This window comes from Dermacentor silvarum, chromosome 7, assembly GCF_013339745.2.
Source record: "Dermacentor silvarum isolate Dsil-2018 chromosome 7, BIME_Dsil_1.4, whole genome shotgun sequence".
In the NCBI taxonomy this organism is placed as follows: domain Eukaryota; kingdom Metazoa; phylum Arthropoda; class Arachnida; order Ixodida; family Ixodidae; genus Dermacentor; species Dermacentor silvarum.
Window position 1 is genome coordinate 40102185 of NC_051160.1, and position 22102 is coordinate 40124286.

Below are 22102 nucleotides of genomic sequence, written 5' to 3' on the forward strand. Positions count from 1 at the left end.
CACGTATCAGACGAGGGTACGCGAGCAGAAAATGCGCGATTTGACTCTGTGTACACAGAGCGGCGCTTGTTTCATGCGCCCATTTCTCTGAAATGAGCAGTTTCACGGACTCTTGGTCTCAGCGTTCCGTGTTTTCTAGGCTGTTGGGGTACAAAAAGTACTGTATACCACGCTTGCGTGACGACGAGACCACGCTTGCCAACCTTTAGACGCAAGCAGCGGTAGCACGCGCACCAGCGGCTTAACTGGTGCGCGCTTCCTCCGATGGGAAAGGAAACGACCGTCGACTTTCGAATCTGCTCGCCAGGGGAGCAATCGGCGCTGGTGTTGTGGGCGGGAACGTTGTCTCGCCAATAGTTATCACAGAAAAGTTTTCGTATCTTGTATTCGCTGTAGTTCCATTATCCTGTGGAGGCCGCGACTTATTATCGGGAACGCTGTGTCGGTGCGATACAATTTACGCTGCGGCGTTCGTGCTTGAGCGCCTTCAAAATGGGCTGCGTCCTTGCGGGTTGAGATGTAGGTGTCCGACGGCTGTCTGTAGCAATTACACGCGCGGTGGCACACTTAACAAATGACACACTCCGTGCGTCAAACAAGGTTGAAAAAAGAGAGGGAGAGAGATAAGCTGAAGGAATATGAATATGGACGAACCGCCTCGGTCACTTGAGCCTGCCATAGTATAGCGCGCTATACCCACAACTTTAGAGCGACCGTGTCCATGAATCCCCAACGGTGTAGTGACTTTCGGCGAGTTTTTTTTTTTTTTTTTTCGACGCGCTATGAATTTCAGTCGATAATAAAGGGACACTAAGGAGAAACTTGAGTTTAGACTAAAATATTCTTTCAAAAGTATACTCTCGTTAATCCTGCGGTTATAGGTTGTTTATTAGAAGAAAAAAAATTAAGCTTAGAAAATTATTTCTTTAATTTCGCGTCGGTAACCCAGCGCCAATTCGTCAGTGTGACGTGATGGACCTCTTTTCTTGTTCCGTTTTTTTTTTTTAATTTTACGTGTAGTGACTCAATTGCTTTAAGCTTTCAGAGTTCAGTATTTAGCGTTATTTTTGCTTTCTTTTTTTAAGAACAGGTAGTTCGCCTTTATCGAATATCGATAAACTAGGCCTCAACAGACGCGCCTTCAAAATCCGTGGCGTCACGACGAGCTGGTTCGGAAACGTCCAAGGCGGCGTCGAAACCCGCCTTTCGTTTTTGCGGCTTTGCTGGCCGAATTATACCAATCCTCTTCTCAGTAAGAGTGGCTTCTTTTTTTTTTTTTTTTTTTTTTGGGGGGGGGGGGGGCTTCTCTGGTAGGTTTATTTACCTCACAGTTCAAATCATTTTGCTATTTAATGTCCCTGTAAGACATCAGCATACAAGCAAAGGACACGAACGGGTGGCTATTCTCAGCTGAATTTTATTTATATTGGGCACCAAGTGTATATATTGTGTCGTGTGGCCAAAGTAACAGTCCTCACCACTGTCTCTTCCCCCCCCCCCCCCCCCAAATCCGCATTGAGGTGTGATTCTTGGGCGTCACTTGACTGAACAGTTTCCCCTAATTCTTCTGAAGGTGTAGTCATAATACATGGAAAGCACCCTGTAGTAGAAACAACCGCTACATGTTTGCTAGCTGTTGCAAAAAAAAACAAAACAAAATGAGGTCATGACAGGAGATGGGGGAGGGGGGGTCCGTTATTCTCACGATCGCTAAGTTGATGCTTTGTGTGCCAGCGAGTGACACGTGATGCGTCCGGAAGTCTATTTGAAAGCATATGTCTCAGTGTCTGTCTCTCTCCCTCGCTGTACGTAGACCCGGTCTTAACAACAGCGCTGTAAATTCGCCCCGGTCCGTGCTTCGAAATCGCGGAGAAAATTGGAATGAAGAATTTCGTCAGCCTCGTTATTCTCCTTTAGAGGCGACAGCATGAATGCGGCGTTGGCCGATCGCTTCGTCCTTTATGCAACCCGCGCCAATTATCACCGTCGTCGTTGGTGTGTCGCCGTCCTTAATGACAGCCGGCAAACCCGTCGGCATGCAGCGGCCTGTTGTTCGTGGCGACGCGTTTAAAACACTTCGTCGTATCGGTCCGGCGTGTACAGAACTGGCCGGGGAACAAGCTTTCGTTTGGCGCGACTCTATAATGCGCCTCCGGCGATGCACGTATGCACATAGTTCGCAGCTCGCGCTCCATTGTTTGGCAGCACCGCGTTTGTTTCTTCTTTCTTTTTTTTTCTAGTTTTTTTTTTCTGCCGGAGGCTCCTTATCTCGTTCCTCTGGCACAGAGAGTGAGTGTTCGTGAGCGGCCGACCCAGATGTATGCGTGTCGCAGTCCGTTTACTGGCCCGAGGAAAGAGGAAAAGTAGACGAAAGTGCATCGGCATATACGGAGCCTGGGAGAATGCTGCGAGTGAGTGACCGCTATGCAGCGGTCGAACGTCGTTTTAGTTCGACCGGATTCGCACGACGGTCCGCGGATAACTAGACGTTAGAGAATAGAGAGTTTTAGCTTGTCCGCAGGCGTATTGGCGCTTGCGGAATACCGTATTACCGGGGAGGTGTGCCGCAACAACAACGCCGGTAGCGACTCCTTGTGACGTTTTGTCCAACTACAATGCGTTATTAGACACTTTCTCGGGTTCGGTGAGTGTTCTTGTCGAAAAAAAAAAAAAAAAAAGGATAAGGAAAGGCAGCGTGTTCATAGTTACTCCTCTACCATAAATTTCTACCACCACAGCGAATTAGAATGCACTCCGTCGCTGCAACTAAAGCTCTGTGTTTGTCTCGTTGAGCTCTGCGTCACCAGCAGGCACCACCAACCCAGCCGCTCACGTTTACGCCTCCGGTAACCCGGTATATCGCACACAATAAGTTTGCGGATTACCTAAAATCTATCTCATACAGCGTTCTGGCTTGTCCGTAAGCGTTAATTAGTGTTTGCGGGATTAAGGGTTTCCCGGAGAGGTGTACGACGGCAACAACGCCGGTAGCGACACCTTGTAGAGTTTAACCACAAAGAGAATACCGCAGTGACCTACCATATTCTACTTAAGTGCCGCTGTAAAGCGTCAATTGCGACCGAATAGTTAACGTGCAGTCCTTTTAGGACTTTCCTTCGTAGAGAACTCCCACGTGACGCAAACATTTTTCAAACACGTTGTAGTTGCACAAACCTTCACAAGGTGTCGCCGCGACCAGCTTTTCTACGGCCGTCCACGGTTCCGGTATATAACCCGGTAAACCGCAAACGGTAAGACGTCTGCGGACAAGCTAAAACTCTATAGTTTTAGCTTATCCCTATGACCTTGCTACTCGTGACGGAATTCCGGGTTACCGGAGACGTGGACGGCAGTAGCGAAGCTGGTAGCAACCCCTTGTCACTCTTTCTGCAAGCACAACGCGTCAGAAATACTTTTTTTTTTTTTTACGCCATAAGGTGTTCTCGCCGAAGAAAATAAAGAAATCGGACTGTATGGTAACAGGAGTATTTCCGTTTTGTCAAGGGCCCAGACACGTGATAGATATAAGCCGTGTTTACCTGACCATTGTGCGCATGCGTGAGTTGCGGGAGAAAAGTAAGTCTGGGGAGCGCGCCTATATTTGTACTGCGCAGGAGGGATGCGCTTTGCTCCGTTTGTCCCTATCCGAGCTGCACTGTGCTCGTCAGTGGGAGGTCCGGCGGTATTTCTTTTAATAATCTTTTTCTGCTTTGCATTATTATATCGTTTGCCCCCTTTGACATTGATCGGGCTCCGGAAGGTCGGCGCTCTTTAAGTGCGCGACTCGGTTGATTCGGACCGGCCGATTCGCGCTCGGACTCTTTTACGGCCACTTGACTCCGCAGTTAATCGCGTCCTAATAAACGGTCACTTGAACCGTCTGACACGCGGCTCTGTTAATATGATGGCGCCGAGTCACGTGTCTATTTAAGCATAGGAAGGTTTGTTTCGCGATTTCTCTCGCTCGGCTCGTCGTCCCCGCTTTCTAAAAACCGTCACTGCAGAGAACAAAGAAGCTGTATATCGCGCTGCCGGCAGTGCAAGAAAAGGACGTAGTACGTCAGTCCCAATGGGAAACCTCTGAAAGGACGCGACCGTTCTAGTGCGGTGCGGCTGCAACTTGGAACCGCGGAAACGGTGCGGTGCGTGGTATCGCACGGCGTTCCTTCTTCGCAGCCCGGCGCTGGCATTGTGTGAAACGGGTCCCGCGAGTGCCCCCCTTCGTCATCTTCGTCCATGATGGGACCGCAAAAGGGGCGGAGACGCGCATCGCGTCACACAGGTGCGTCGCGCGCGATTTGTTCCCGCTGTCAGAAAAAGGAACACGCGCGCCGTCTGGCGGCCAAATGAACCATCGGCGGTCGTACTGTTCGTCTGCTGGAGGAAAAAAGAAACTCCCTTTTGTGCCGTCACGGGTCATGCTGCGACGACTCGACTCCGTCGCCTGTTTGTTTTTCTTTTCGTTCTTTCTGGCTGTGGTGGACGATCCGTTCTCGTTCGGTTTGTTTCTCCGACGAAGCGAACGGATGATTCGCGCTCGCTTTTTTTTTTTTTTTTCCTGATTTAGAAGTTCGCGAGCGCCGGTGAGGAGCTATATACTATAAATAATTGCGTACCGCGCTCGTTTTGTGGTGACGCTGTATCATCTGGAGTCATTTAAGCGGTTGTTGCAAAAAAAGAAAATAAAGACTTCACGTGTGAATGGTGACGCGTGCCTGTTATGCGTGTGAATATATTCCGCGCGCGGTGGGCTCGACGACAGCTATCGGGTTGTCGCCGCCGAGCAAGACGAGATGCCGGGTTCGATTCCTGCGGCCGCCGCGTTTGGATCGGGACGGAATGCGGAAGCGGTTGCGTGGTCCGAGGTTGCGGTGCACGCAGCTGGCGTTTACAGCCATGGGCTCAAGAGTCACGCTTGAATCTTGCCGATGTATCACGCCGTAAAGGAATTATTATTTGACTTTTTTTTTTTCAAGCATTGTGGGTTAAAAAACAAAAACGGCAGACTCAAATGTAGTTGACGTCTGCGTAATGAGAGGCATTGCGCGAATAGTTGCAGCTTGAGACGATTGTAGGAATAATTATGTAACTGTATTGTATAGCGAGCGGGTTACCGTAAACGTTAATTGGCGCTTATATTTGGAGATAAGCGCCAATTGTAGAGAGCGGTTATGTGGAGATTATATTTATAATGGCTGCTTATATTTGTGAGTAACACAGCATGTTTGTAACGGCGACATATAAGATTGAAAGCAAACTAAATCCAGTGCACATAATTTTAGACGGCACTCTCTCCGGGATCGGCCCACGCAAACGGCGATATAGGTTCGCCCGCAAGAAAGTGGCTGGACTCCGAGAACGCTTCACATTAAGACGTCGCTGCAGATGCGGCTGCGAATTGACTTTGTAGCCAATAGCCTCGCCATTTACGGCGACGTGCACATGGGGCTCGTACTTTGGATATCCATATTACTGTCATATAACCGCCATTTACGACGTAATGTGGCAGCAAAGTGCGGTGATAAGTTGTGTATGTTCTGTGCTATTTCTTCATCTTTTGTCGAATGTTTCGGCTTCGTCAGAGCTTGCTTATGATGCCCAGATGGATGATGTCCGAGTTTAGTGGCTTGCATCATCTCTGTAATGCTCAACGTTTCATCTACGCTATACGCTAAATTTGGTGCTTCAATTTCTGATTTATGCGCGCGAAACTTAACGGAGATTCTATTGTAGTGTCTCTGACACGCTGGAGCGAGTTTTCAGTTGTGGATAGTATAGCAAACCAATGACTAATTAATTGCTATACTAAGTTCTTACTCTAGTAACATTTCATTTTTTGTGCAACTGTACTCTCCACGGCTAGAAATTAAGATGGACAAGCTAATCCATTCTTTTTTTTTTTTTTTTGTGGTGGAACTGTCTTTAGGCATTACAGGGGTGCACTTTATTTCATGCTAAACTTGAGACAAGAACTGTACCAACGTACTCGCGCACTTAATTCGCACGTGGTCTGCGCTCTGCTGCTTGTCCTGCCTCTCTTAACGCTTCCCAGCGTGCGTGGCATGACAGTGCACGTGTTTACGTATACTTAGCATTCCGCGACCGGTGAAGTTGATGAACGCTGCCTTTGTGGTCCCCCCACCCCTTCCAATATCAGAGGCGGGCCCGTCTGGTCTCGATGCGCGATCTGGTTCCCGAGGACAGCAGCGGAAGCAGTAGCAGCGACGACGAAGAGAGCAGCAGTATGATGAAGCACCACCAGCAGCAGCAGCAGCCCGACCACCAGGGCCCCTGCGAGAACTACATGACGCACAACTGCGTCACCATCATCCCCGTCGAGTACCCGCGCTCTGACAGCTCGCCGCTCTCAGGTACGCATGCGTTGTATAAGTGGAGACGTACTCCTCTCGTGTATAAAGCAGCTGCGAGGTGCACCAGTATCCGAGAAAGTTATAGTAGCTAGGATACAACTTAAAAAAAAAAAGCGGCAGTTGGCAACAAAGGCACACGGACCGCGCGGGGTTGTGTTACTCCGCCAGCCAATCGCAGAAGCAAACAAAATCGTCGTCATGCGACCTTTTCAAAATGGCGTCGTGCTTGATACGACTGTACTTGTCGTACCTGTACGTTCCACTGTAATAGACGAGTGAAAACGTATAAAATTTCCCGCTAATAATTTTATTTTTGCGGTTATATAGCGTCTTATTTAGGTAACTGGGAAAGTTTGAAGTACAAACTATTTGCAGCCTCGCGGAGGAGCATGTGGCTGGCGGTTTATGAGGGCGTGGGCGGGGCTTCACCGCAGACGTTAAGTTGTATCCGACTATATAGCTGGTATATACTGACGCGCGTGGCTGTTCAGTGGATGCACGTTTGCGAAGCTTCCGGGTCTCGCGTGCTACGGCCTTATCAGCGGCCTGATCACCCGCTTATAGATAGCCTTTTGGAGCGAGAAGCCCTTCGTGGCTGTATTTACTCGCAATTGACCTTCCCGTTGAACTTGGTAACGCGACTCGGCCGTCTTTCTTGTATACGTACAACTGCAGTGAAAAAATAGCACAACTGGTCGATGACCGGAGCTGGGAAGTTGCGCTCTTGTTCCTGTGCACACTGGTGTCTAGGATGCCACATGAGGCATGTGGCGCTCACGTTTCCGGCGTGCCAGGGCACGACAGCAGCCGACACGTGTCGGAGATACTTGAAACTCGGCACGCTCGGGTGTCTGCGAAAGCTCGTCATAACATATCTGCTCCGTTGCCAGATATTGATGCAGGAATAAATTAGACCTATGTACATGTCCCTGTAACCTCGTACTCAAGGTGTTCGGTTCGAATCCGCGTTTCGCCTAATACATGACCTCTTAGGTTTTGAGAGGCACCTGGATCAGAGGGGCTTTGATAGGAAGGCCCACTAAACTTTATTGGAACGACACTACCGCGCCATAGCAGGATTTGGCCAACGTGGCGCTGTAATTGTCCTACACTTCCCTCATGAATCCGTATTTAATCTACCTCTCCGCCGTTGCGGTAAAAGTGAGCAAACTAATAGAAAAGCACAATAAGAAAATAAAACGATGAACAATGTTGCGTTGCCACGCTGCGTGCAGCAGAATGAACTAGCGCAACTGCGTCGGCATTTCCTTAATTCGGTCGCGAATTGCTGCTCCGCACTCCAGAGTGCAAATCGCGCGCTCTCTCAATAAACAATGCACGCCGTTCGTATACGTCCGAATATCAGAGACTGCGGTGCTCGAACCACCTGGGCGAGCCGCTACTTCGCTTCGCGTACTTCACCTTGCGTCGCGAATGTGAGCCCGTGAGCGTCCTCGGCCAACGTGAGTTTCCAGATGCATTCGACGGTCGGCCAGCATGCTACTAGCTATATCATTGGATTGATATAGCAGGCCACCGCCTTAGGTGATTTACCATGTTCATGTACCTTATTGTGTAAGTTATACCTAATGAAAAAAAAAAAAAAAAAACGACGACGGACAATGAAGCCAAAGAAAGCGTATGTAGGGGAAATTAACTAGCTGTGAACGTTTTATTTAAATGCATAAATAATCGGAAAAAGCGAAATGAAAGTGCACGAAAAGACAAGTTGCCGCATCTGAGGAGCTAGCCCGCACGCGGTGCCTTGCCGGCCATCAACCCGTTCGCTTCGTGGGTGTTTGACTATTTGTGTAACGTGTGCAAGATTAGCCCTCGGAGTGTTGGCCAGCGCCATTCACGGCCGTGGCGGCTGATTGGCCTTTAGGATCCTGCTTATTTGTTTAAGCCCGATAGTAAATTCGCTCTGCCACGAGCGGATTAGGGCCGGTAGTGTTAGAGTATAGGGCGCCTCGATAGCCCCGTGTCTGCTGTAGTTTAGGGCAATTATTTCATACGGCTGCCGCAACTGCCTGGCCGTCCGCGCACGTCGTGATCGGAGCTTTACTTGTTTCCTGCGCGCGTACAAACGTTAAAAAAAAAAGTAAAAAGGCTGCGGTGGCTCCCGGAGTGACAATTAAGAACCGTACGCGTATGCGTCATTTTCTGGTGATTGCGCTGTCACGGTGTCCCGCTGGCGTTCGCGTAGAGCACTTCGCGATCGTGGTCGGCCCACTTCGAAGTGGATGTGTGGGCAGCGCACCTCGTAGGGACGTCGTCGCGGTGTGTGTGTGTGTGTGTGTGGTGTGTGTGTGTGTGTGTGTGTGTGTGTGTGTGTGTGTGCGTGCGTTTGTGTGTGCGTCGTTCATTTGGCGGTAATGGTCGCCGCTCGTGCGCAGTCCGCGACCATCGCCCATTCGGCCGCTCGTTATGCGAAGCCCTTGCTTCTTTCTCTTCGTGGGCCAAGTAGCCGAGCGATTGTCAACCCTCTTTCGTGCTGTGCTATTAACCTGGTGTGCGCGTGCGTACCCCAGTTCTATGTAGTAGCGTCGCCAAGGAAAAAGGAAGGAGACGTGGTAGGCGGAGTGGCGCTTCACGAAGAGGCGTGCTCTGGCACCCTTGCGCGACGAAAAGTAGTCCCCCCGCCTCAGATACTTCGTTCGGTTAGAAAACTCCGAGATGCTGGAATGCCAAAACGGACAGAGATCTCTATCGAGCGTGCCTGAGCAGCGCCAGCTAATGGAATGCTGAGAAAACTACACGAAACTTTTCGGACGGGTTGGCTTACGTCTGATATTCCGCTTAGCTGCAAGGGTGTTAGTGAGCGGTCGCGATTCGTCGATCGAAGAGGGCAGGGTTTCGTTGGGAAAACTGAGCGAGTTTGCAAAAGTAAAAAACTTGAAGCAATTCAGGGACGTGACTTAGCCGTAACCGTCATGTGGCGCCTCGGGCCGGCGGGACTTTTGTGGCGCCAAAAAATGTCGCTTGTCCCACGCCGGTATATGTGGCGATTCTCTCCTCTATTCTAACTCTCAACCCCCAACCCCCCTTTGCAACGCGGTTGAGGTGTCCTCTATTGAGAGACATGTAGTTATCGCGTTGCACTTAACCCAACTTTTCACCCCTTTCTACAACGATCTCCAATGGCGATTGAGCCGCAAAAACGCGTGCCTGTTCGTGCGTGTATCCGGTACGCTTCGCCGTGCTGCATTTTTCGCGCGCTGCGCGCACACACAGCTTGCACCCTGCGCGGTGGACCGGCGGCGGTGGGCGGTGGCGGAGACAAGCGGGGGGACTATGCCACGCTGGACCACCGCCACGGCCACCATCACCACCACCACAGCGCGCCGTCGCCGTACGCGGTGTCCGTGCCGGCGCTCACCTCCACCACGCGGCGCCAGCTGCCGACGCCGACGCACCACCACCACAGCCACCACAACCAGTACCACCAACACCCGGCCACCAGCGCCAGCCACCACCACTTGCACCAGCACCACAACCACGTTCGCCAGCAGCAGTGTTACCAGTTGCCCCCGCTCACCACGGTGGGCCACGGTCACGACGATGCGCCAGGCTGGCGAATCCTGCCCACGCCGACGGCCCGGGACCACCTGGTGCCCCCGCCGGCTCCGGCTCCGACCCCGAACTTGGCCCCGCCGATGGCTCCGGCCCCCCAGCAGCGGCCGGTGACGCCGCCACCGGCACCGGTGCCTCCGCCAAGTAATTGCCTCCTCAGTCACGTGACCGAGCAAACCTGCTTTTGATGGCATGCCACACTGTGCTAGCTCGGGACACTGCAAAGCTGTTGTGTGACCTTTTCACGGCACGAGATATACTGATTCATGTTTAAGTCACTCGCATGCAAGGAGGTGCACCTACCGACTCCCATTGCCTTATCTCAGAACAACCGGTGTGCACTGGCCTCAATCCAGCATTGTAGGGCCCATCCAGGTTCTTGTGAAAAGGTCTACAGCTGTGCATGGTTTCTCTGGTTTCTCAAGAAAAAAGAAAAGATGAGCAGGAATGTAAGCAAGATTGAGCTCTCTATATTAGTCGGTACTGATTCCTTGCTCTAGCCACTGCCAGAATACGCATACTCCATGGGCTCGGATATTCTACAAAAGTTGTATGTTTAATGCTGCCACACTTCCTGTTTCATTTTCATGGCTATGTTGGGATTCTGAATTCAAAAGAAGCTGAAGCAGTATTGATGTCAGAGTTCTTTATGCTTCTAATTATGAATAGCCAACATTTTTGTCTTAATTATTGTATTCTTGTCACAGTTTAGTACATGAATATGTAACAGCACACCATGCTGCAAGTCATTGTGTCATGGTACATTCTATATACAAATGACAAAATAAGGAAAACGCAAGATCTTATGTAGCAGCAATGTCTCTCTGTGCAATGTTAACTGATTGCAATATATTAAATTTGGTCACATTGGTAAAAAGGTGAACATTAACCAAGCACTGTGCTACTATGTATTATGGCTGTCGTTTTAACAAAAAAGAAAAGAATGGTTGAGCTCTTCCGTGTAACCTCTGAAGCTCAGTGTTGCTGCACATCGATATAGTGGTTTGTATTGTGCACTATTGGCTTCACAGAGAACTGCAGTTCTCTTCAGGAGTTCACATTATCTTGATTAATATTGCACATTTAATGCAATGGCATTAAACTAGGAAGGCAAAGTTTCAATGCCACATCCTTGCAATTTAAGATCGTGATCTTGGTACAGTGTTACAAACGCCGCGGTGAACTTGCTGGATGGCTCAAAATTTTAGCCCATTATATTTTTGTGACATATTCACTGGCCAGTGTTCATCTATGCTGCTTATCTAAGGCAGAACGAGAAATATGGTGTTTATTTTAAATTGACCGTTCACATTGTTTTATTAACCTTACCTGTGTAAAATGCGAGTTCACAAAGAGATGCTGTTGAAGATAGGATTTTGCTTTGCAGTCACAATTCTGTACCCTCAAGCAAGCTTGCATGTTCACTGCCCCTCTGTGATTGTTGCACTACCATTAATCTGCCATTTTTTGTATGACTAGTTCTTGTTGCATTACTTGAGAACACATTTATCTTTTGCATTCATGCACTGTCAACATGCATGCAATTTTCACTTATAAAAAATGCTGCATTAACAAGGCCACCCTATTTGAATGGCTCTTCTCAGTAACCTGCTTACTCCTTTTCGCTCCCAATTTCACGCATAAGTGTCGTTGTATCGTACATAGCCTTTAAAACATTGTTTGGATGCAATACTTGCCTGCTTCATCCATAATGAGCCGGAATCACGTGTTGACTGTAGTGACAGCAAATCAGATGTTCTCAGTGAAAGTAACGGATGTGCCATCTGTTCCAAGGGAGGTGGAAATTTCACCAAGGAAATTGATTTTTAGTTCCGGCGTCGTTGTAGATGACGTGTGCCTCTTTGTCGGTGTAACATCATGGCAGACAACTTCTGACCTTTACTTCTACGTAATTGAACCTGGATGGAAGAGGCAAGTACTGCATCCAAACGTGGCATTAGTACTAAATGGCAAAACCATGACGCTGGCTTGACACTTGATGAGAAATGAGTTGGCAGCTTAGCTGGAAGAGTCATTTGTACAGGGCTCCCAAATACGTATTCTCCACCTAACCAGTTCTGTGCGGTGCACTGAAAGCTATGCGTTACGTCAGCCAATGAGAAAAGAGACCCCGAAGAAGGGATACACCATTGTCCGCCCCTGACCGTTCTCCGCAGGACGTCGACTGAATGGAAGCATCGCGGAAGAGTCAGTTGCATGCAATGGGCAAGCCCTTCTTTAAAACACACAGCTAATCTTTACTTATTGGCTGACCTAGGCTTGGCTCCGCCGTGCCTGGCTCTTTTTCAGTGCACCGTACGAAGTTGGTGAGATAGAATATAGATGCAACATTCGGCGCATGTGCCACACATGCATGCATGTTGTTGTTATTGCATGTTTTAGTTAAGCTTGCTGTACTGATTTTCTTTTTAATAACTGCTGATCTAGTTTTGTACGTGAACCATTTGCCGGTTGAAACTTCCCTGGCTATTGCTGCTTTTTCTTTTCTCAGTGGGTATCATTATTGGCTGTTTTGTAACAAACATTTTTGCAGTGCACGCATTTTGTGTCTGGTTTTGGAACCTGTTTGGTGCGTGTGTAATGTTTAATGCACTTGTTTTTAACAAACCTGCACATGGTGTTCTGTTCACTGTGGGCACTATTTTACCGCTAATAATTTGTAGCTTCCTGTCATGTCGTTACTGGCTGAAGGTGGAGATCTGTGATATTTCGAAAGAATTCTAATGTATGTGTGTTTTTTAAAATAGTCTTCCTCTTTATGACCAATGTGCTTGCTTTGCATGGTGCATTGTATCAGTGCACAGTTTTCTTGAGTTATACCTGTACACAACCTTTGCTGTATGGAAATCCTCGCTAGAGTCCTTGTGCTTATGAGAGCATGTGTTTTCTTTTGTTTTGTTTTTTTGTTTTTACCTTGCATGATGCTGCATTACAAAGTTATATGCAGTGCATGGACCCCTGCACCTGTCGAGCTTTTGTTTTGCTTTGATTGGCAATAAAGCTGGTGCGATATGAAACTGTGTCGCTGGTTTCTTTTCTTTTTTCCCCAGAGAAACAACAGTATGGCAGTTTAATTGGAAAGGACTTGTGAACCACCTTTGCAGTGCAAATTTCAGAATAGTAGTTCGCTCCTTTGATGCCCCAAATAGATGGCCTAACAAGCTTTTAATATATGACTACGGTGCAGTGTGACCTCCTGCCTAATTCAAACTGCAAGGGGAAAGGGCTACTCTACGCCTATGCTAATTAAAGGCACTGGTACTTTTTGCCTTTTTCTGTCTCTTCTGGAGTGTTCATACACTTAGTGCAGAAATAAATTCGTTTGAAGAAGTTAGGTGCAAATACTAGTAAAGAATCTTTGCTTAGACAAAACTGTAGCACTTGCCGAGGTTAAGCAAATTCACTATGTCCAGCGAAACAGACAGTCTCTGGCTGTCGTTATACAACTTCCCATCATTAAATTATGTTTACCATCATTTGTTCTCACTATATTCAAGAACCCTGAGAGTCTGCACCCACCACCTTTTGAGTAGGAGTGACATATTTTTAATTGTTCGTTGGATCAGGCTCACAACAAATGCCTCGCACCACATAAGTTGCTTTTGCACATGCGACCTGCTGCACGCTGCATGATTTTTTCTATGGGGAGACAGCACTGAATCAAATGTAAACAGGTCATCAAATATTGAAGTGCAGTCCTGTTAACGAACATTGTTAAATGTTTCTATTTGACAGCAGGACAATTTAGTATCATATGGTCTTGCACCTCCCTTGATGTAATCGCCTGCTTTCGTTGTCCATGCAACTGTGAATGGTATTTGTGGCACCTTAGCCAAGAGACGCCTGCATTGGTGATTGCTTCCTATACTACATGCTGCTTGATATTTCTGGCATGTTCACCAGAGCCTGTGTTTGTCCAACACCCATGCTATAGATTTAGAAAAGTTTGAGGAGACTGCGAGTCATTTTACAGATGTAGAAAAGCTTGAGGCGATTGAGATTCAAGTCTAAGCCAGGATGGTATGTTTTTTTAACATGCTGAGTTGTCTTTATCAAGGCAGAGTCGATTCCTCTTGTTGAAATCCTGACGCCAAGCTTCTGGCACCCTCCTTCAATTCCCATGCTGACTCTTGAAAGGCTCTCGCCTAATTTTTTTTACCTCCCGTTAACCTTATCTCTTAGTTTGGTCATCTGAAAATTTTGTTATTCTAAAGGTCACATGGCTTTAATTGATTCATTAATCATTTTCATTTGTATGCTCACTGATGAAAAATGCACTTTCTAGTTTCTTAACAACTTTCAGAGGCACCTTGTTGTCATAAAATTGAAGTGTGCCAGGATGCTACGCACTGCCCATTTTGCTTGACATCCTGTGACTAGCACCAATTTTGAGAAATGTGTATGCAAATTGAGTGGCGAAATGCATTGCTGTTCCAGCTAACGTTTTTGCAAGCAGCCTTCTTTCACAGCGTATAAAATTGTTTTTGGTGCACCAATGTAATTTGCCGCTCATTTTGGTTACTTATTTCTCACAGCTGGTGCTAGGCACAGGATTTGTAGCAAGAGGGTATGCTTATCATAAGGGTAGGCTTCAGTTTTGCAATTACACAACACTTTCTATGGAGTTAATTAGAAAAGAACAATGAACTTTATAGGAAACGCGAATTCGCTGCTGATTATTTCATAGACCCTGACATCCACCAGTGTTTAATGAGTTATTTACTTAATTCTTATGTGCACATTATTTCCGTAAAATTTTACTGAGAATAGCATGCACGTAATTGAGTTCAGAACAAAAAATATGATAATGATAAGCTGTTGTCATCAGCACTAAAAATTTTTTCAATCCAATCCACATATTCCTGCAGCTGTAGAAGCTGTGGTAACTTTGTGTTCCATAAGTTCATTTGGCCATATAGTAGTATATATAGACACTGTAGCTCAGCTGCCATGGTCTGGAATGTGTTTATGAAATGCATTAACCCAAACACTGCAGGTGGCACCGAAGATGAGGTGCTTTGGACTGTTGATAGCATTAAGGAGGCCTCCAATAGCGGCGTTGAGTGATGCTCGGTTTACTCTAGCTCAGTGCAATAAGTTTTCTTTTTCGAAATGAAAACAAATTGCCATTACTCTCTCTTTTACTGTGATAAACTGGTGAATGAAAAAATTTCTTCAATTATGAAAGCTGAAGTGCATACTACAATCGAGCAAATAGCATTTTTCTTTTATGCCCATGAAAATCAGGTGCAGGTTAGAATAGAGTAAATACAGCATGTGGAAACAAAAAAAAAGAAGAGACTTTTTCTTGGTGTCTATTGCTCAGTGCTTAATGAACAGAACAGTTTATTGGCAACCACAAAGAATAAAATATGTCAACGTTACACAGTTAAAACCCTGCAACTTTAAAAAACCTTGTAAAGTGAATCACTATGTCACACAGTACATAATTAAACAATCTTTATCTAAAGCTTTCCTTGAAACATGCAGTATACGGCACTAAAAATGCATAGCTGAAGGTAGAGAGTGTTTGTTGATGTACTGCACATGTTGTTCCCCTTCATTCCTTGCTGCTTGCCCCCGGCCTTTTCCTTTACCCTGCAACCTTTGAACCTCAACACGGTCATGGCCTTCCAGAGCAAGAGATGTGCGTGTACCTCATGAACAAGGTGTGCCTCTGCGTCGAGGTCGGCAATGTCCAGTTGGCGACGGCCCACGAGATCATCGACATCATCGCGGAGGACGACACCGAGATCAACTTCCCTGCACAACTCAAGGACGTGTTTGCGCTGTGGATGACCTCCCCATTGCTCGGTGGGTACCACTACGAAGTGATCTTGTGAACAAGTCTTGCCGTACCTTGATGTAACCGCCTGTCTCAGCTCTGTTTGAAGCCGCTGCACTGTTTCTCAATGCTTTGGGAAGAATCGCGCTAAGATCCATCTGGCAAAATTAGTTCAATTTATACTGTCTTTAGATGAAAACTAGAAGTTTAAATTTGCAGTGAAGCAAATAAACTTTTATTTTGCTTGAGATGTCATGTGATTGTGTTCAGCACAGCACTTTGATGCAGACAATGCGCACAAGACCTGGAGTGCCGAAATACACCATAACGTGTGTATATACTTTGTCTTCACACTCGAAGAGCTATGCTGCCGGCCTTTTCCTTAATTTCCTGTTCACTTCTAAGCCTAGCTTAGTCTGTCGTGATCATACAAACATGTTAAAATCTCAGAGTAGGATACGATAATCAGGGACCCATACCTGCAAAAGAAACCCATTTGCAGAGCTGCGTTTTCGTTGAAACTCCTGCTGTTTCCTGATAAAGTTTCATTATCCTCACATGTACACGCATGTAGTATGCAGTCTTCTCAGATACCCTTCACTGATTCATTGAATGCCCCTTCTTTTACTAAAGCATTATGTAGATTTAGACGATAGGAGGTGTCCTTGGAGTGTCACTGGTATAGCCCCTGCGATTTGACCAAAAAACACACATTAGTGTCTTTAAAATGACTGATTGAACTTGTAATCCACCCATCAGTAACAGCTTCTAGTTGAAATTGTCTGATGTTTGGCACCGAGTCCAAAGTAACACGCTTTTTTTCTTCACAGAAATCTACAGACAGCTCTTGGAACCTTTGAGCATGTTCAAACGTATGAACTAATCAAGTAACATAATCTTGTCTAGTTAAAATTTTTGGTAGCAGACTGTACCAGAGATAATGGCTTCTGATTGATGTTTATGGCACGCTGTTTCCCAGTCACTCTGCTTCTGCGCATCAGCTTCTGTGCATTGCCTTCAAAAATGAAAAAAGTGCATGGTTGTTATCTTAGTGTCACTCTAGCTGCATTGAGATGACAGAGAACACAATGCTGACATTTATTACGAAATAAGTTGCAGTCCATTATGATGAAATGCTACTGTCAGCTGAAACATTCCTGAAGTTGGGATTTTTGCTTTGTGAATATGGTTCCTGTGCTGCAGCACTGCAATGGATATTCTGCTGCCCCAAAACTGCCCACTTTAGTTGAGAGGGAGCATTTTTGTGCAAATTTCTGTACAACTTCAAACACTGTTCTTGTTATCGAATAGCTCTGACTCCAAGAGTGTTTGGTCGTGAGATCCGTACCCTGCCAAGTATGAGCTTTTGAGCTGAGGCATTTGACCCTCCGACCATGGAAAGCTGCCTTTGCATTATGCAGACCATAAGCTAATTCTTGGTGATGTTGAGTGTTGTTATGGAAAGTGCAAACGGGAACATAGGCAAAGGATGTAATGCGCAAGTGTGGTCTATCATGACTCTTCATCAGCACATCCGGTTTTCTGCATTACTGTTCTCTGGGCATGGAAATGTGTTTCTGCAAAGCATACTGAAAGCTATGGTGTAAAATAGAAAAATCGTATGGTATAAATGGATAAGATAGAAGCAAAGTTATGCAGTGAGAGGAGCTACTGGTCTCTCAGTAAGTTGTCTGTCCTGTTCTTTCACTCTCTTCCAGAGCTGCAGCTGAAGCCAGATCACAGACCGTACTTGATCCGGGAGCGATGGTCAGAGTACCTGAAAAAGTACACCTTTGCAACAAAGCAACAGCTTGACTCTGGTAAGCCACACCAATTTCCCTTGTTTCCGCTCTCCTCATTCGTCTGCGAACAGGTGTACTCAGTGTACTAAGATTTGGCCTGATGGTGAAAGTGCTGCATTGCAAAGGGGTGAGAGTGCAAAAACGTCTCTGCTCCAAGATGGTCAGTGTAAATAACCCATAATATCAATGTTATGATGTTCATCACAGCCCATGTTATAGGAAGCCAGCCAGTCGTACACTTAGCAGAAAGGATGTAGGCTGAAGCCTCAAAGTGAGAGATACTGACTTTAAAGAGAAACTAGCAATGTTAAACTAGCCAATGGTCTGGTAGGCTTCTGCAAGTGTCGGATGAGCTATATTACATTCGAACTTCGTTCTCTTGAAGTCGTACATGAGACGAAAATGCCTTTGTTATATCTGATATATGTAATACGCGTACATTCATTACATGCTGGTATTGGTGAGAAAAAATTTTATTTACTTATTTATGTCCGATAATTTGTTATATCCTTGTTTGTTATATCAAAGTTTGCATGTACTTGCAGTTAAGGTTTGTGTCGGTGGTCCCTGTGAAATTGTAATTTGGTTGAAGAAATTTATTCTCACTTGTCATACTATATTTGCATGTGTCTCTGTTGCTCAGTGCTTATGAAATTTTTGTTTTCTCTCTTGTCTCTTGCAGACGAACCAGTGCTGACGCTGCAGAGGAACGTCTTTCTTGAAAAATCCAAAGAAAAGGAGGTATGGTATCTGGAGTGGTGCATCCTATCTTGTGTCAAAAAGTAAAACAGGATCTCTGTATGTAAATATTATCGTGTAGAAATGATAGCTGAATGGTAAAAGCCGTATTGGAATAGTATTGGCCAGCCATTGCCAGGACCTTTGAAGGAGACACCATCACAATTGTGCAACCTGATCGCATTATAGCTTGACTTAACGTACCATATGATCTATTTTTTATTGTTTGATATTCCGAACAAACGTAATAAATTGCCGGTAGCACATAATTGTGACTACCTTCTTCAGCTTGAATAATTGAAGAGGCAGACATTAGGCACTTGCACTACAAATTACAATTCTCAGCTCACTAATTAAAATATTTCATTTAATCTTAATCAGTGGCTCTCAAGCACTTCTTATAGTAAATAAAACCTGAAAGTAAGCAAGTTACATTGTTTAGAAGAAATCCTGAAACTAGCACCAGTTGTGAGCTATCAGTCCTCCTACTGTGGAAGAAAATACATTGGTGTCCCACTTATATTTTTTCACATAGCCTCCTGCATGCATTGTGGGACACATTGTGGGCATTGTGTCGCCTGTGGGACAAACATTTTCTTGTAATTACATGGAATTTCGGAGCTTTATCTGGAGTCAGATATCCTAAAACTTGCACTAGTTTCAATATTTATATTTAGTTAACATGACTTCATCTCTGCCTTGCTTCAACCGTGCCTTTGCAATTTGATCTCTTACCTAGTTTAATCCAAATAGTGTATCGTACCATCGTTGTCATTGTGTTGTCATCGGCTGTCATCATCACCATTATTGTCATAATCGCTGGACCACTTATCACTATTTTAAGTAGTACCTGTAACCTTCCTTTGATTGGCACTTTTCAAACCTTCTTGGCATCTTCTTTTTCTTTTTATGTAGTTAAATTTTAAGGTCCGGGCTAGCAGTACATAGGGGGGATTTGACATGTGTAGATGGGACCTGTAAGCAAATATGTACAGCATACGTGGTACAGCTGCAGCTGGCATGTTTTTTCAGGTCACTGACCTCAAGCTGCTGAAAATGCTCTTTGCGGAAGCCAAGGGCAATGTCCTTGACGGGAGGTACCCCTGTGAGACTGAAGACTGCATGGTGCTGGGTGCTATCCAGGCCCGGCTCGAACTTGGCCCGTACGACCCGCTCAAGCACACGCCGGAGTTTTTCAGGCAAGGACATGGTTGTGCTTGCTGCATGGTCATTGCACCATTTCACTATGCAAGTCTTATGACTTACAGTGTGCTGCGTATACATCATGACTTGTAACTCCAGCAGTGCTGGTTCCTACCAGTCACAAGTCGTGCACATTTGCCGGAGCAGCCGAGGACATGGTTGGTCTTCGCTGTGTGGTGCTTGTATGACCTCAGATGTGGTCCTTGTGAGGTCCTTGTATGACGTTTAACTTGCAGTGTGCATCATCATGACTTACAAGTCTCATATCAGTTCGAAGTGCCTACAATGATCCATCCTACACTTGCAAGTCATGCGCCTTGTAAGTTGTACTGCTGGCAAACCAGGCTAGTCTAACCTTTTAGCTTATTTCATGGGTACATCAAAGCCTCAAATACCACAAGTGTGGAGTGTTGTGCCACAGAAGCCTAAATCGTATGTTTGCAATTAATTCACCACAGTGTTCATTTGGTAGAAAGGTATTATATAGCAGTGGCAAAGTGTTATGATAAATGCAACTAAGTCTAGAGACATGGAGGAATAGGAAGTATTCACACTACCTCACAAATGCCATATTGTGGTCCCATTCAGAGCTTCCAGTGTGGCTAGAGATACTAAAGGCTGACTCACACTACGCCGACACGAGAATGATTTTGGTCTGCTGACTGATGACGCGAGCAGTTTACAGGGCAGAAAACGCTGTGGCCAACAGTTTAAAGGAAGGAAAATGGTGTCGCCAAGAGTCGGCAGACCAACATCGGTGCCGTGTTGGCCTAGTGTGAATCAGCCTTAAGTGAATTGAGGTAATGTGCAGCTTTTCACCATGCCGGCTGTACAACCATATTGCGGTCTCAATGACATCAGTACATGACTCCTATTGAGAGCATCACGGTAAAGGCTAATTAACAAGCACAGTGAGGGAGAGAGAAAGAAGGCACAGACTCCTACTGGCACAAACACAGGCATGAAGTACGAACAGGAATTTTCATTGTCTTGTCACTTTTCGTTGACTGTATGCTATCATATACACTGTTTAGTTTTCATACAGTCATTTGCGTGTAATTAGTGTGCTTGAATATAAAATTGGCATCTGACGCACTGCAAGAGCAAATGAGCGGCTCACTTATATGAAGTTTATTATGAGCGCTGCACAGTGTGGACGGCAGCGAGATGATGGCTCGGAATGGATTTGCAGCCGAACCATTGCCTCACTGGTGGTGGAGGTTTTTGATATATTAAAGGAATCCTAATTTTGAATGATTCTTTAGCATTATTGTTGGGCTGACATAATTCATCTGCTTGCGTTACTATAGTAGCACATGCAATTCTAGCATTATTATGATTATTGCCTGCCATGTCTCTCTCACATTGTGCAGTGCCGAGCGGTAAGTAGCCTTGTACCATCACCTTAAGACATGTCTCCTTCTTCTTCCGTCAATAACATTTTCTACTCTTTCTTCCATTTGTGGAAGCGCAGGTCTCGTATTCGAGACTTTCTCCCCGAGCATGCCTGCCGCTCGCACTGGTTCCTGCTCGGCCTGGGCGCCAAGAATGGCCCCGAGCGCCGTCTGTCCGAGCACTACAAGGCCATCGCGAGCAATGTCAAGGACAGCCGTCTGATGCGAAAGTACCTGGAATTCTGCTGGGCATTCCCCTACTACGGGTAGGCGAGAACATCCTTTGAGGCTTTTCCTGCATTTGACGTTAAGAAGTGCACCACCAAGTGCTACCGCATTATGGCTTATCAGTTCTTGACTTCCCCAGAAGCCTGAATAAAAAAATGCAATCGAGGTTTTTCTCTCTATTTTTTTATGCGTATAGGTAAATAAATGTTCACAGCCCTCCAAATGTATAGAAAGTAGTCTGAAGCTCAACGTGTGGTTTGCATATGTACGCACACTAATTACCAGTGTAGTAGTTGCCCTGGTAGCACTTTCATTGCATTCAGCTAGAATAGTTGTTAATTGTGAATAGGTTAACTTGTTGTATATATTGTTTATCATGCAGTGCTGAGCAGCAAGAAAGATGTGTTCTTGACACAAAACGTGATAAAAGTCTTCCCAATGACTAAAGGTGAATGGCAGCGTTGATGCCGAGTACGGCATCACGGGTTAGATACCCAGCCGCGGCAGCCTCATTTTAATGGAGGCAGATCCAAAAACGCTTGTGTACCAGTTAGATTTAGGTGCACATTAAAGAACACCAGGTGTGCAACATTAGTTCGGAGTTCCCCACTTTGGTGTGCCTTATAATCAGATCATGGTTGTGGCACATATGTCACAATTTGAATGGCAGCACCAAATGAATTCGTCTTCCCACTGTACGTGTCTATTGCTTTTGTTGTATTGTTCACATTCTTTCACCATGTCATGTATGCTGATACAATGACATATGTACATATACTACGTGATATACCTAGCTGCTCCTTGTCGCCATTTTTTACTTACTGCCTTGTCGTTCCAGTACCATGTGTGTCAGCATGCATTTATGCAGCTCTTAGTATTCGTTGACTTGTTGTTTCATTAGTTGCGTTCATTCTTGTGGTTAATGCTAGGGCCTCGGCCAAAAGCAAGGTAACTGTGCTAAACATTATGGATTCAAGGATAACTTGA

The 22102-nt window shown here is 45.9% G+C and overlaps 1 protein-coding gene and 1 long non-coding RNA gene across 5 annotated transcripts in view; both read left to right on the forward strand.

Annotated features, from left to right (window-relative positions):
• Nucleotides 1–22102, forward strand: part of LOC119457933 (putative FERM domain-containing protein FRMD8P1) — an 80987-nt gene that overhangs the window by 47851 nt on the left and 11034 nt on the right. For 2 of the 4 annotated variants that reach the window (XM_037719703.2, XM_037719705.2), the window contains 7 exons: nt 6158–6371; nt 9606–10088; nt 15603–15779; nt 17469–17570; nt 18235–18293; nt 19323–19489; nt 20968–21153. In XM_037719703.2, coding sequence (XP_037575631.1) covers nt 6158–6371; nt 9606–10088; nt 15603–15779; nt 17469–17570; nt 18235–18293; nt 19323–19489; nt 20968–21153 — 1388 coding nt within the window. Of the gene's footprint in view, nt 1–2302; nt 2412–6157; nt 6372–9605; nt 10089–15602; nt 15780–17468; nt 17571–18234; nt 18294–19322; nt 19490–20967; nt 21154–22102 lie in introns of those variants that run through there. The other 2 variants (XM_049670562.1, XM_037719706.2) reach the window with 2 other exon arrangements.
• On the forward strand, nt 10095–12982 carry LOC125946712 (uncharacterized). The gene is made up of 2 exons (XR_007467802.1): nt 10095–10946; nt 10986–12982. It is a non-coding gene; the product is annotated as an uncharacterized LOC125946712 (long non-coding RNA).